This window comes from Corticium candelabrum, chromosome 17, assembly GCF_963422355.1.
Source record: "Corticium candelabrum chromosome 17, ooCorCand1.1, whole genome shotgun sequence".
Lineage (NCBI taxonomy): Eukaryota > Metazoa > Porifera > Homoscleromorpha > Homosclerophorida > Plakinidae > Corticium > Corticium candelabrum.
This window is the reverse complement of record NC_085101.1, coordinates 3661382-3674526: the sequence shown is the minus strand read 5'-3', so window position 1 is coordinate 3674526 and position 13145 is coordinate 3661382. Positions and strand designations below refer to the sequence as shown.

Here is a 13145-nt window from a genome sequence, read left to right as displayed (position 1 = left end):
CATGATTCAAATCGTGTACTGAAAAGCAAAGACCCATTTTCAATCTCAACACGTAAAATTGTTGAAGCTGCCGCGTTACCAATTCCAGCTGATTTCGAATCCCACGCATTCTCGCGCTGTGCATTGCAAGAGGGCGTGCATAGGTACAAGTAAATGGTCTAGCAATATGTCACTGCAGCTGGCCGGATCACGCATGAGATCTCCTACACAACGTTGCTCCACAGTTTCACTCTGTCTAGTTTTAGCTCTAAACACCCACGGGAGGGTGACAGCGGATATCAGAAACAGGTTGTTGGTAAGTGCAAAACACGCAAAAAGCCGGGTCGCCACACCCTCAAAACAACTTCCAAAAAATTGTATCGTGCGAAGCTCTCGCCCCAAGTTCTCGCTAGAGGCGATGACGTCGCGTCACGTAGTGCCACGCTTGGAGAACAGAAAATTATCGATAGAAGGACCCGTACTCGCTGACGGTTTGAACAATAGCTCAATTCCAGAGTTAGCTAGTGCGTGATTGTCGACCAGACTGGACTATGGTGGTTGCATGCAGTTGCATGGTGGTCACTGGTGTGCGTAATGACCGTTTACCGCCACCGTGGACAGGATATTGCGAAAACCGTGTCTAATGATCGAACCGCGCTGCTTGTTGTGTAACAATGTAGTACACGACGTTTACGTGGGCGCTGCCTGTGGGGAAACCGGAAGGTCAAACCGCGTCTCGCTCACAAAGACTTCGTAGCGACATGGCGTCGTGTTGACGGTTTATCAAACTAAGGACAGAGACCACAAACCTGCACGATTTAATTGAGTGCGATAAGTCGTGCTCATACAAGTCAACGCTTTGTGTGGTGAGTGACGGTTCGCGTGACCCATTTCCTGTTCCGGACTTAGCATGTAAAATCGACCGGTTTTAACCATGGCTTACGTCGCAGCCTATTCAGTCGGTTTCGAAGGTTGCTCCAGTGAAGATGCAGTCGATCCTATTACTGCTGCTCTCTGCTGTCACCGTTTTCGCGTCTAGTAAGTCACAGCAATCGAGTCTCTACTATTCTGGATGATCTTTGAATTTTCGTTGTTGGATGCATTTTTAGATTGTAACTATCCGAGTGCACCACAAAATGGTTTCGTTCGATACACTAGCGGCAGTAGCTATGCTTTCTACGGGTGTAATCAAGGGTACAGGCGGGATGGTTCGATCCTAGCAATTTGCGACCAGTACGGTTCTTGGTCTGGCAGCAAACCCAAGTGTGTTCTCACAGGTTAGAGGAGAAGTGGCCGCTGTAGATGGTCGAGTTTGACTTTTTGTGTTTCTAGGCTGTGGGACTCTTAGCAATCCTGCCAATGGTCGCGTTTCCGTCGTTTCAGGCAAGGCAAGGTATTCCTGTAATTATGGTTACTCTCTTCGTGGTCAATCTCAGCGTACTTGCACTAACGGGAGATGGTATCCCGAGGAGCCATACTGTCAAAGAGGTAGGCTAAACTAAAATGTGTTTTTCTTTTTTTGACTGAAAGTAATAATTACTGTAGGTTGTCCGAATCTCGCTGCACCTGCAAACGGCCGCCTTATTAAGAGCGGCTCACTAAGGGTAGGGTATTCATGCAATTCTGGTTACTCTCGTCGTGGACCTTACTGGCGTACGTGCACTAACGGGCAATGGTCAGGCTACGCATCCTACTGCGAAAGAGGTAACAGAAATCAAAAATTTTATTTTTCGTTTGTTACTCGAGTGTGACCCTAATGGTTAACTAACTGTAGACTGTCCAACTCTGAGTGGTGTCGCCAATGGTCGTGTCTCTGTGAATAGAGGCGTTGCTACATACACATGTAACTATGGCTACTACCTTCTTGGTCAACCTCAACGTGTCTGTGAACACGGGAGCTGGTCTGGTTACAGTCCAGCGTGTGTCAGAAGTAATTAAATTTTGACTTAAAAGCGTTCTGTGTGTGTGGCTTACGTGTGTGTGCTGCTTTGTAGAGTGTCCATCTCTCAGTAACCCAACAAATGGTGGTGTTTCTGTAAACGGGAGAACTGCAACATACACGTGTAATTCGGGTTACACTCTCCGTGGTTCAGCTGTGCGTCAGTGCAGTGGTGGTCAGTGGTCTGGTTACGCCTCTACGTGTATCAGAAGTAATAAAGTTTTGATTAGATAATTGTTGAGTAATGGTTTGCTGTATTGCCTTGTTTGATTCCAGAGTCATGTGGACAACCGCCTGCACCCCGTAATGGGTACGTACGGGTGTCGCCTACTGGAAAATCAGCCATCTACATATGTAACAAAGGTTACAACCAGGTTGGAAGTCCCTTCAGGGTCTGTTCTAATGGTCAATGGGGTGGATCCACTCCCAGCTGTAATAAGACTTTGTTGATTTCTTATTAGTTGTGATTATGACTGCTTTCTATGCACAGGTTGTCTAGTCTTACCGAATCCTCTCAATGGTGGTGTGAGTATTGTTGGTGGCATTGCCACATATTCATGTAACTATGGATATCAACTTGCGGGCAAGAAGCAGCGAACATGTCAGAATTCTTTCTGGAATGGAAGAGCTCCAACTTGTGTCAAGATCAATGGTAATTGCAGTGTTTTGTGTAGTGTCTTACTTTGTCATCTGTTGCAAGCATCTGCCGTTGTCTCTGAGGGCATAGAAATATCTGCTTGTTTACCTTTTCCCTCTGAAACCAAATTTATGATTGCTGTAATGTTTGCCAGACCAGGCTTTATTAGCAAAATTAAAACAAACAAGAAAGAAAGTCAGTAACGTAAAAGTTAATACAATATGTTTGAAGCTATATTTCACATTGAATTCACTTACCTAATTTGTAAAAGTAGCTACAGTGCAGTGTTTGTATTCCTGACCGATTGAGTTAAAGATAATTTTAATGAGGTTAATTTTATGCAAGAGTTGGGTGTCCAGTTTAGTAGACATCTCTTTTACCAAAGACTGGATGCGTTACAGAAATGTTATAAGCTGGTCAGTTGTGGATCTAGATGGAGTAACATTTTAGTGGAATCTTTTCTAAAGCAAATCTACAGAAAATTGTATTTAGAATGTCGATTGTGTTACTTGTGCAAACTACAGCTTAGTATTACTACATACTAAACCAGGAGGAATGATGACATGTGAACCAACTTATAGATACTGGGCAATATTATATTAATACCTTTCTGTCTTCAATATTTTTGTCTACATTCTTTGCTAAGTCTTCTCTGCCAGTGTAAATGAGTGAACTAGTGGGTTCACAACTTGTTCATGGCTTGTACAACAACCGTCAAACTGTCCACACGTTTACATATACATTAGTCTAAAAATTGTAGTTGGAAGCCTACTGTAGGTGATGGCTGTTACAAAATTATACATACACGGGAAGGACTCTTGGCACAAAATTCGTATATTATGTTGGTATTGGGTATTGACTTTCATTTAATTTCTTTTGAAGAAAAATGTCCGGTTTTGTCGAACCCATCCTATGGTTCCGTCACTATAATTCCTAGTGGACAGATTGCTGTGTATCTATGCAATCCCGGCTATGAGATAAGAGGTTTCTCACTTCGAACCTGTAAGAGTAATGGACAGTGGACTGGATACGCTCCTGTGTGTATCAAAACTCAAGGTATGATAAGCTCTGGAAACAGTTGTTGAAACAGTTAATCTATTTTGAGTCTATATAGTCAAGGAATGTCTAAGACTCTCTCGTCCCCTAAACGGAGCTGTGCAAGTGTCAGGCAATGTAGCACGTTATACCTGCAATCAAGGCTTCGCGCTGCAGGGCAGTGCAACACGAACATGCCGGGATGGTGTCTGGGGAGGAAGCGCACCCGTCTGCATTCGATGTGAGCCACGTCCCTAGTAGTTCAGCTAAAAATCGATATATTCAAAATTGTTTTCCTCTTTTTATACAGTGGTTATTCCCTGCCCTACTATTGTGGGACTTGCCAATGGTGTTGTGGATGTGCAGGGCAACACAGTAACTTACACATGTAATTCTGGATTCATCCTGATTGGTAATAGACAGAGAACGTGTAGAAACGGTGTATGGTCTGGCAGCCGACCACGTTGTGATGCAGGTATTCACTTGAATTGGTCAGTAGTGAGTTGACTGTAAGAGCATGATTGTTGTTGTTGTATCAGTGGTGGTCCCATGTCCTATACTTGTTGCTCCTACTAATGGAAATGTCAACGTGAATGGCGATACTGCAGAGTACTCATGCAACGATGGGTTCAGACTTCAGGGCAACCGCAGACGAATGTGTCCAAATGGTATCTGGAGCGGATCGAATCCTATGTGCGTGAGAAGTATGTGCTCAGCTCTTAGTGTAATTATCAACTGAGCACGTATTAAATGCTTTCTTTGTGTAAAGTTCCATGCCCTCAATTGGTCAACCCCGCGAATGGTGCTGTCCAGGTGCAAGGCAACACGGCAGTCTACACATGCCACCAAGGTTTCGAACTTAACGGCAATCGAAGGAGAAGATGCAACAATGGAGTATGGAGTGGACAAGAGCCCACATGCGACAGAGGTTAGACAACTATACTGTTATGTATATTTCCCTGTCTTTGATGACATCATTGTTATGATTACAGAGGTTTGTACTGAAGGTTCCCAGTGGCGGGATAGCTGTAATCAACTGTGCACTTGCGTGGGCGGGGAAGCTCGTTGCTGTCGTGAAAGAAAAGACATCGAGTCGATGACCGTTCAAGAAAAGCGTCTCTATGTCGATGCTGTCATCACAGCCTCTACAGATCCTCAGTATCGTACTCAGTATGAAACGTTGTTGGGTATTCACAGAACGCAGTTTGGGAGTGGTATACATGCTGTTGACCAGTTCTTGCCCTGGCATCGATGGTTCTTGATAGAGTACGAAAATTTACTGAGAAGAGTCAATTGCAATGTGACCGTGCCATACTGGGATTGGAGTCTGTGGGCCAGCCAACCATTCAGTGCTTCTCTTTGGGGCGCCGAAAACCATCACCTTGGTGGAGACGGCGGAGGATCCCAGAACTGCGTTCAGACTGGAAGATTTCGAGGGAACGTCTGGTCTATACCAGGTGGCAGTTGTCTTACCCGGCAATTCTCAAACGGTCAGTTTCCTGGACCAGTTGAAGTAGCTGAAGTCCTCAACAGGAATCCGTCTCAATTCTCTGATTTCGAAATTGGACTGCGAGTCAATCTCCACAACAGTGTCCACTGTTGGATTGGTGGCACCATGTGCTCAAGAAATTCCGCCTATGCTCCCGAATTCTTCCTCCATCACGGATATATAGACAAACTCTGGGCCGACTGGCAAGAGAGGAGCTCTGCCCACCACGATGCACACTTCTCTACAATGAGCAATCCTATGGTCGCTGCCGGCTCCGTCACTCCGGCGGACGTTATCGACAACGACAACTTGCCTGGTGATATCAGCGTGTGTTACACGGATCCGACCACCACGCCCGCGGCGGACGTTGCTGTCGCGTTGAGAGCGCTCAGTAACGTCGTCCTCAAGAGCGTATCTCGTCCTACATTCATGCCAATGGTTGACGAGTCGTTCAGTCTGTTCGGAGTTTCAGCGAGTGACCGCCAGACGGCTGAGGCTATTGACCAAGACATGAGAGTGGGTACTAAGGATCGAGTTGATTCAACTGATGTTCTTTCTGTACTGGACGCTGAGATACGGGACCGTACGGGCATTAATGTGGAATCGTGACCACACAAGGTAGACGTTTGAGTTTTGAGTTACGTGAAAACTGTACGTTTTGTATAGAATGACGGTTGATATAAAGTGCAACTGCATAACATTTGCGACATTTGTTCTGTTCGTGTAGTTTATGAAGCGTTCACAGACGTTGTGACGCGTAGAGCTTAAGCTCAATGAAACTTTTCAATAACTTGTTAGTAAAATTGGACTCATTTGCCCTCTGTCTACATGTGGGTTGGGCTCAGTAAGGTAGACCGTTGCGTTGCAGACAGAAGTAACATGCATGCGGCTAACACTGTTTGGCAAAAGAGTCCTTGTATTATAATGAGCATCTGATAGATGGCACAATACAAACCCTGACCTGTCAGTGTGATTACTTTCCTTTCATTGAGATTCTTCATCCTGCTTCTTCGCGTGGTCATGAAACTAAAGGTAAACTTCTTCATCAATTATGGATATTATAATTGTTATTTAGTAGCTGTCAGCAATAGGGTATAAACCTGAGAGCTCTTACTGTGACCCCCTTTTCTGTCTTTCTTAATTAATTAACTCACTACCCTACTCTTTCTCAGATGCATGACAAGCGTGACGCTGATGAACTTGGAAAATGAAGTTTCAAGTGGTGCACCATGGGTTACGTCTATATATATATATATATATACATATATATAATTAATTTTTATCACACCACTTCTGGTGTAGTTCCCTCATAGGGGCAACATAAAACACACGCACATGTAGACAAACGACATAACTAACAGACAAAATCACTTAACCCAAACGAAAAAAACATTACCGGTTAAGTGATTTTGTGTTAGTTATGTCATTAGTCTACATGTGCGTGTGTTTTACATTGCCGCTATGAGGGAACTACACCAGATGTGGTGATATATATATATATATATATATATATATATATATATATATATATATATATATACATAGTGTACTGCATGTACCTTACTATCCAAGATGCTGAATCCCAGACCAGAGTTTCTTCCCCAGTTTCTTCGTTTGTCCTCCTCAGTCGCGAAGCGATTCTCCAGCTGGTAAAGTTTCTCTTTACAATAGTTAACCCTAGCACGCATGCTCTAGTGGACCAAGACCGAACCAAGTAACGACCGATTCAAATGCATAGCGTGCGCTCATTGCTATCGCGGGTTACATGCTACAGGGAATGCCACCAATTCTATTCATTGGTGATCGTTCTGTTTCCTGTAGCATATATACCTCCTATACTAGATCTGGTCACGTATTTGCAAAGATCAGCACTACTAACAAAGAAGAAAAGGAATATCATGCGCTCAATACAATTGGACATATCTACGCTAGCTACTTTGTCTTGTAATTTTGGGTTGGGTCCGCACAGAAATAAGGAATCTGCAAGCAAAAAGGGTTTGCCGAGGACGTGGCCTACATTTTGACTTTAATTAAAGGCGTTAGTTGTAGTATTCTAATAGTATACGGGTATTGAACTCTAGCGTACTTTAGTTATTCACGCATCCTTGTACACTTAAACACGCTTCTGGCTTGGTTGGTGCACGCAAACTACGCAATTACCTGAATGTTTCTGAACCGATGTAAGTGCAGAATGCTGCCTCGGACTGTCTGCCGCCTGTTCTCCTTGTGAGTACGGACTGATGACCAACTGACTCCATGAGAATCCCAATCCCAGTCGTCGCTTGAGGGTTGAAATTCTCGATTTCTGGACAAGACGACATCCTGCCCCTCGTCGCCACTGTAGTGTTCTACGATTACATTATAACTCAGCAAGCAACAGAGAACACAAAAGTCGGTCACTCAGTCAAACCTGTGAATGAACAATTAAAGTACGCCAAACTTCATTACCCGTATTACTATTACCCGCATACTATACGAGCTGCTACTTTCTTTCACACAGTTTTCTTGCGCCCATCACTTGGCAAGGCCCTCTAGTTACGTTACATACGCTTAGATCTCTAGCAATAGGTACACTTCAACGTCAGACCAATTCGGAGACCGTTTTCGTTTTTGTTGCTACATGATTGTGTTAGCTAACTAACGTGCTGTCAAACCATCATCCTCTGTACCTCTTGTTGTGGCTGGGAACCTTCCTGCTAATGATGGCAACTCTCTGTTAACTTAATTAATCTTGCATTCGTTACCGTGCCGTGAAAAGCGGATTTACTATACACAAGACTCACCGTTCCAGGAATGAACTGCATGGTTGCGGCCGTCTTGAAACAGATTTGAATCTACTTGGGGCCATTAATGAGGGCGTATAAACCCCATCATCATTTATCAAACCACTCTAAAAATTTATCACACCTCCAGATCTATATCAGTACATTAACTTGAACCTCTAAAACTTCTCAGACCATTTTCTTTTTGTTGTTGACAATGAATTCTTATATATATATATATATATATATATATATGTATGTATGTATGTATGTATGTATGTATGTATGTATGTATGTATGTATGTATATATATATATATATATATATATATATATATATATATATACATATCTCATACAATAATGTACGTGTTAAACCACCTCCTGTATCTCCTCTTGTAGCTGTTATAGTCTTCCTGCTGACGCTGAGCACTCCCACTGTTGCATGATTCTGCATGTAACAGGATTCACACCACAGACGCAACGCAACGCAATACAGTCTAGAGCAAGACAAACCAAACCACTACACAGCGCGACGCAACGCATCATTCACACTGCCCCTACACGCATAAGAGTTTATCTAGCCCGTACTTGGCACAGCGGCGTCGCGTAATAGGGGGTAGAGGGGGCTGATCCCCACCACTTTTCGGGGGCGTTTTCCTTTTTCAATATCAAAGACCGGAGCCGAAGCCTTAGCAGCGAGTCAGCCCCATTACTTTTTGCGCCCACGCGACGCCCCTGCTTGACAGGAACTGGTAGACTCGACCCAGTCTCTCTCCGCTCTCGTCATTCCCCGGATAGTCAATCCTCGGGGAATGACGAGGGCAGAGAGAGACTGGGTCGAGTGTAAAAGACTGATCATACAGCAGCAGGGACGGCGAAAGCTCCTTTGGATTGGGGAAATTTTGTGACAGCTAGACAGCTGCCACTTGATTTTAACCGAAATAGGTAGTCTTTGACAGAGCCTGAGGTAGCATGCACACAAAGGATCATCATATATATGCGAGTCAACTGCAACACCATCCGATAGTATTTCTACTTGCAATATTATTTCTAAATCTATGGTTTGCGACATCGAAGAACCGCTTGCAGTGCCGGGACCTGGCAGGTATATGTCTCTACTCTCATAGCTTATGGGTAACATGTCAAAACTGATATGTTTTAGGACTGCTTGATTCTCAAACAACACGAGGTTAAATACAATAATAATTTGAACGAACCACGCCCTAAAAACTGGGGACTATCGTCTACCCTAAAGCCCATAGCACGTGATGCCTTTGAGACGTATAGGTATCCACATGACGTCACTCGCCTGTTTTTCGAATTATAGAAAACCGCAAACTGGCACAATTTATGTTGACTAGCGAGGATCTGCAAAATTTCTGCGGGGTACAATAGTGGCAGTTGTAATTGGGTTATTTATCATATATAACAAATACAATTAGAGGCTACCCTAGAGAACTTGTTTGTGTACAAAAGTTGAAAGGACAAAGGATTTTGCTTTTAAGTTGGACAATGCTTTAGCACTCGAAAGTGAAACATACAGTAAAGTTGTCGATTGCCATGCAAGGATAATGAAACATACAATAGAGTTACCCGTTGCCATGCAACGGTAGAACCGTGAAGCACAGATCCCTGCATGGAGTACATGTACCTCTACACTGCCTGCCTACATGCATGCATGGTTCTTCTGTGTATACATGTTACCGTTGGATAAATACGCTGACGCAAATTCTGTGAATTGTACCAACAACTTGCAACTGAAGAGGTTTCAAGCAGTTTGACTTGTGACGTCAGTAACGGGAGTGTTCCGAATGACGCAACTTCTGTAACAGACAGACAATATGTCGCACTGGCATATTGCTAACTAGATTATGCGATAGTCGTGGACATCAACAAGTGAACGTATTGTGTGGTTGACCAGTTGAATGACCGGTTCTGTCTGCTGATTTTCGCCACTCATTTCTTCTCAATTCCGGTGATGGTGAGATACTAAGCACCAACTGGTTATAACTGCGAATTTGCGTCACAACGTATTCAGTTGGTCTCTAAAAGTTGCTCCAGTGAAGATGCAGTCGATTGCATTACTGCTGCTCTCAGCTGTAACCGCTTTCGCGATTAGTAAGTCACAGCAAACGAGTCTCTAATACTAAGGATGGTCTTTTGAGTTTTATTATTGGATATATTTTTTAGCTTGTAAGGAGCCGAGTGCACCACAAAACGGTTACGTTCAACGCAGAAGTGGCAGTAGCATTGCTTTGTACGGATGTTATCGAGGGTACAAGAGGGAGGGGCTGAGCACAAGAGTTTGTGGCCGGCGCGGTTCTTGGTCGGGTATCCAACCCAAATGCGTTGCCACTGCAGGTTAGAAGAGAAGCGGCCGATACAGAGCGACGAGTTTGACTTTTGAATTTCTAGGTTGTGGGACTCTCAGGAACCCTGCCAATGGCCGCGTTGCAATCGTTTCAGGCAAGGCAAGGTATTCGTGTAATTATGGCTACTCTCTTCGTGGTCGATCTGAACGTACTTGCCTTAATGGGCAATGGTATCCCGGGCAACCATACTGTCACAAAGGTAGCACAACTAACATTTTGTGTTTTCAGTTTTTGATTGAAAGTAATGATTATGGGTCATCATAGTAGGTTGTCCAAGTCTCGCAGCACCTGCAAACGGACGCGTTAGGATCAGCTCAGGAACGGCGTGGTACTCATGCAATAACGGTTACTCTATTCGTGGACCATACAAGCGTACCTGCACTAATGGACGATGGGCAGGCTACACACCCTCCTGCAAAAGAGGTAACAGAAATAACAATTTATTAATTTGTGTTTGATACTTGAATGTGACTTTAATGATTAATTAACTAACTGTAGACTGTCCAACTTTGAGTCGTCTCGTCAATGGTCGTGTCTCTGTAAAGCAAGATGTTGCTACATACACATGTAACTATGGCTACTCTCTTCGTGGTCTAGCTCGACGTGTCTGTAAATACGGGAGGTGGTCTGGTTACAGTCCAACGTGTGTCGGAAGTAATTAATAATTATGACCTATAAACGTTATGTCTGTCACTTACGTGTGTGCTTCTTTTCAGAGTGTCCCTCTCTCAGTAACCCAACAAATGGCCGTGTTTCTATAAACGGGAGAACTGCAACATACACGTGTGACTCGCGTTACACTCTTCGCGGTTCAGCTGTGCGTCAGTGCAGTGGAAGTCGGTGGTCTGGTTATGTTCCAACGTGTTTACAAAGTAATAATATTTTTAATAAATAGTTATCGAGAGATGGTATGCTGTATTGACATGTTTGATTCTAGAGTCCTGTGGAGAACCCCCTGCACCCGGTAACGGGTACGTACGGGTGTCGAGTACTAGACGAATAGCCACATACGTGTGTAACAAAGGTTACAACCGGGTTGGCAATGCCGTCAGGTGGTGTTCTAACGGACATTGGACTGGATCTACCCCCAGCTGTATAATCCTCAGTTGATTTCTTCTTCTAGACTCATGACTGTTTTCTATGCACAGGTTGTCTAGTCTTACGAAGTCCTCTCAATGGTCGTGTGAGTATTGATGATGAGGTTGCCACATATTCGTGTGACTACCTATATCGACTTGAGGGCAAGAAGCAGCAAACATGTCAGAATTCTGTCTGGAACGGAAAACCTCCTATTTGTGTCAATATTAGGATCAAAGGTAATTGTAGTGTTTGTGTAGTCTTGCTTTGTGATCTGTTGCAAGCATACTTTTTTGTCTCTGAGAGTGCCTGTTCACCTTCGTCCTCTAGACCAAATTTATGATTGTTGTAATGTTTACCAAGCCAGGCTTAATGAGCAAAATTAAAACAAACAAAAAGAAAAACGGTACTGTAAGAATCAATACTTTTGAAGCTATACTATTTTTGTCATTGAATTCAATGTCCTAAATAATTATTGTAAAAGTAATTATAGTGTTTGGATTCTTGATATGTTGAGTGTGAAAGATATTTTAATGATGTTTCTTTGCAAGAGTTGGGTTTCCAGTTTAATTAATTAATAAATTTCTCTTTAATAACATCTCTTTTACCAAAGACTGGATGCGTTACAGAAACCTTATTAGATGGATTAGATGGAGTAACGCTCTAGTAAAATCATTTGAAATGCAAATTTCTACAGTAAATTGTATTTAGAATGTCAATCGTGACACAAACATCTTGCACCTCGTGGCATGAGTAGTCTGTATTCCTTACAACACAGACGCATTCTGCACTTTTACGTGTTACGTGCAGCAATAATGTTTTATTTGGCTGAAATGCTAAGTGCTAGCTGCCAGGACAATCGAGAGCTATACACTTTCCTCCAGGTTTTCCAGAAAACAAGAGGCAAACCCAAAAGTATTCACTTTCTATTACCAATGTAGCAATAAAAGTTTTCAATATGCTATGCTAATTTCTTAAATTTGATTTAGTTGATTTCTAGCCCCTGGAGACGACATCACGTGATACCGCCCTGTTGCTATCCTCGCGTGAAAGGACCACCGGAAGCGAAGGAAGGCTTAGTGTCGAGGCTAATAGAATCCTATTTTAGCAGACACTTGACCTACCCACTCTTGTATATGTATATAGGATAAGCTTACTACAACTTCATGTTAAGTCAGGCAAAGAATGATGGCATGTGACCCAACTTTACAAATTCTGAAATTCTATTACATTCATAAACATTCTGTCTTCAACAATTATATCTACATTTTTGGTGAGTCTTCTGTGTAAGTGTAAATGAACGAACTTGTGGCTTTACACCTGGTTGGCTTCTAGAACAAGAGTCAAACTGTCAACACATGTACATATATATATATATATATATATATATATATATATATATATATATATATATATATATATATACATAGACATACATACATACATCGGAAGGATTTCTGTAGTTATTGAGTGTTGACTGTACATACATACATACATACATACATACATACATACATACATACATACATACATACATACATACATACATACATACATACATACATACATACATACATACATATATATATATATACATCGGAAGGATTCCTGTAGTTATTGGGTGTTGAATTTTATTTATTTTCGTTTGAAGCGCAATGTCCGGTTTTGCCTAACCCACGTTATGGTTCCATCAATATAATTCCTAGTGGACGGATTGCTGTGTACGTTTGCAATTCCGGTTACGAGACAAAAGGTCTCCCACTTCGACTGTGCCAAAATAATCGGCAGTGGACTGGATACGCTCCTGTGTGTATCCAAACGCAAGGTAGGATAAACTCTTTGGAAACCGTTAT

The 13145-nt window shown here is 42.8% G+C and overlaps 2 protein-coding genes across 2 annotated transcripts; both read left to right on the top strand.

The window, feature by feature from the left end:
• Positions 1 to 834: 834 nt before the first annotated feature.
• On the top strand, positions 835 to 5887 carry LOC134193428 (CUB and sushi domain-containing protein 2-like). The gene is made up of 14 exons (XM_062662260.1): positions 835 to 1017; positions 1089 to 1256; positions 1312 to 1467; positions 1525 to 1683; positions 1754 to 1909; positions 1974 to 2129; positions 2195 to 2350; positions 2409 to 2570; positions 3438 to 3611; positions 3670 to 3831; positions 3901 to 4065; positions 4130 to 4294; positions 4360 to 4518; positions 4583 to 5887. The coding sequence occupies exons 1-14, from the start codon at positions 966 to 968 to the stop codon at positions 5686 to 5688; spliced, it is 3096 nt and encodes a 1031-aa protein (XP_062518244.1). The 5' UTR covers positions 835 to 965; the 3' UTR covers positions 5689 to 5887.
• Positions 5888 to 10285: 4398 nt separating this feature from the next.
• Positions 10286 to 11635, top strand: LOC134192861 (clotting factor C-like). The gene is made up of 6 exons (XM_062661620.1): positions 10286 to 10385; positions 10483 to 10638; positions 10714 to 10869; positions 10932 to 11087; positions 11364 to 11531; positions 11577 to 11635. The coding sequence occupies exons 1-6, from the start codon at positions 10286 to 10288 to the stop codon at positions 11633 to 11635; spliced, it is 795 nt and encodes a 264-aa protein (XP_062517604.1).
• Positions 11636 to 13145: the final 1510 nt, after the last annotated feature.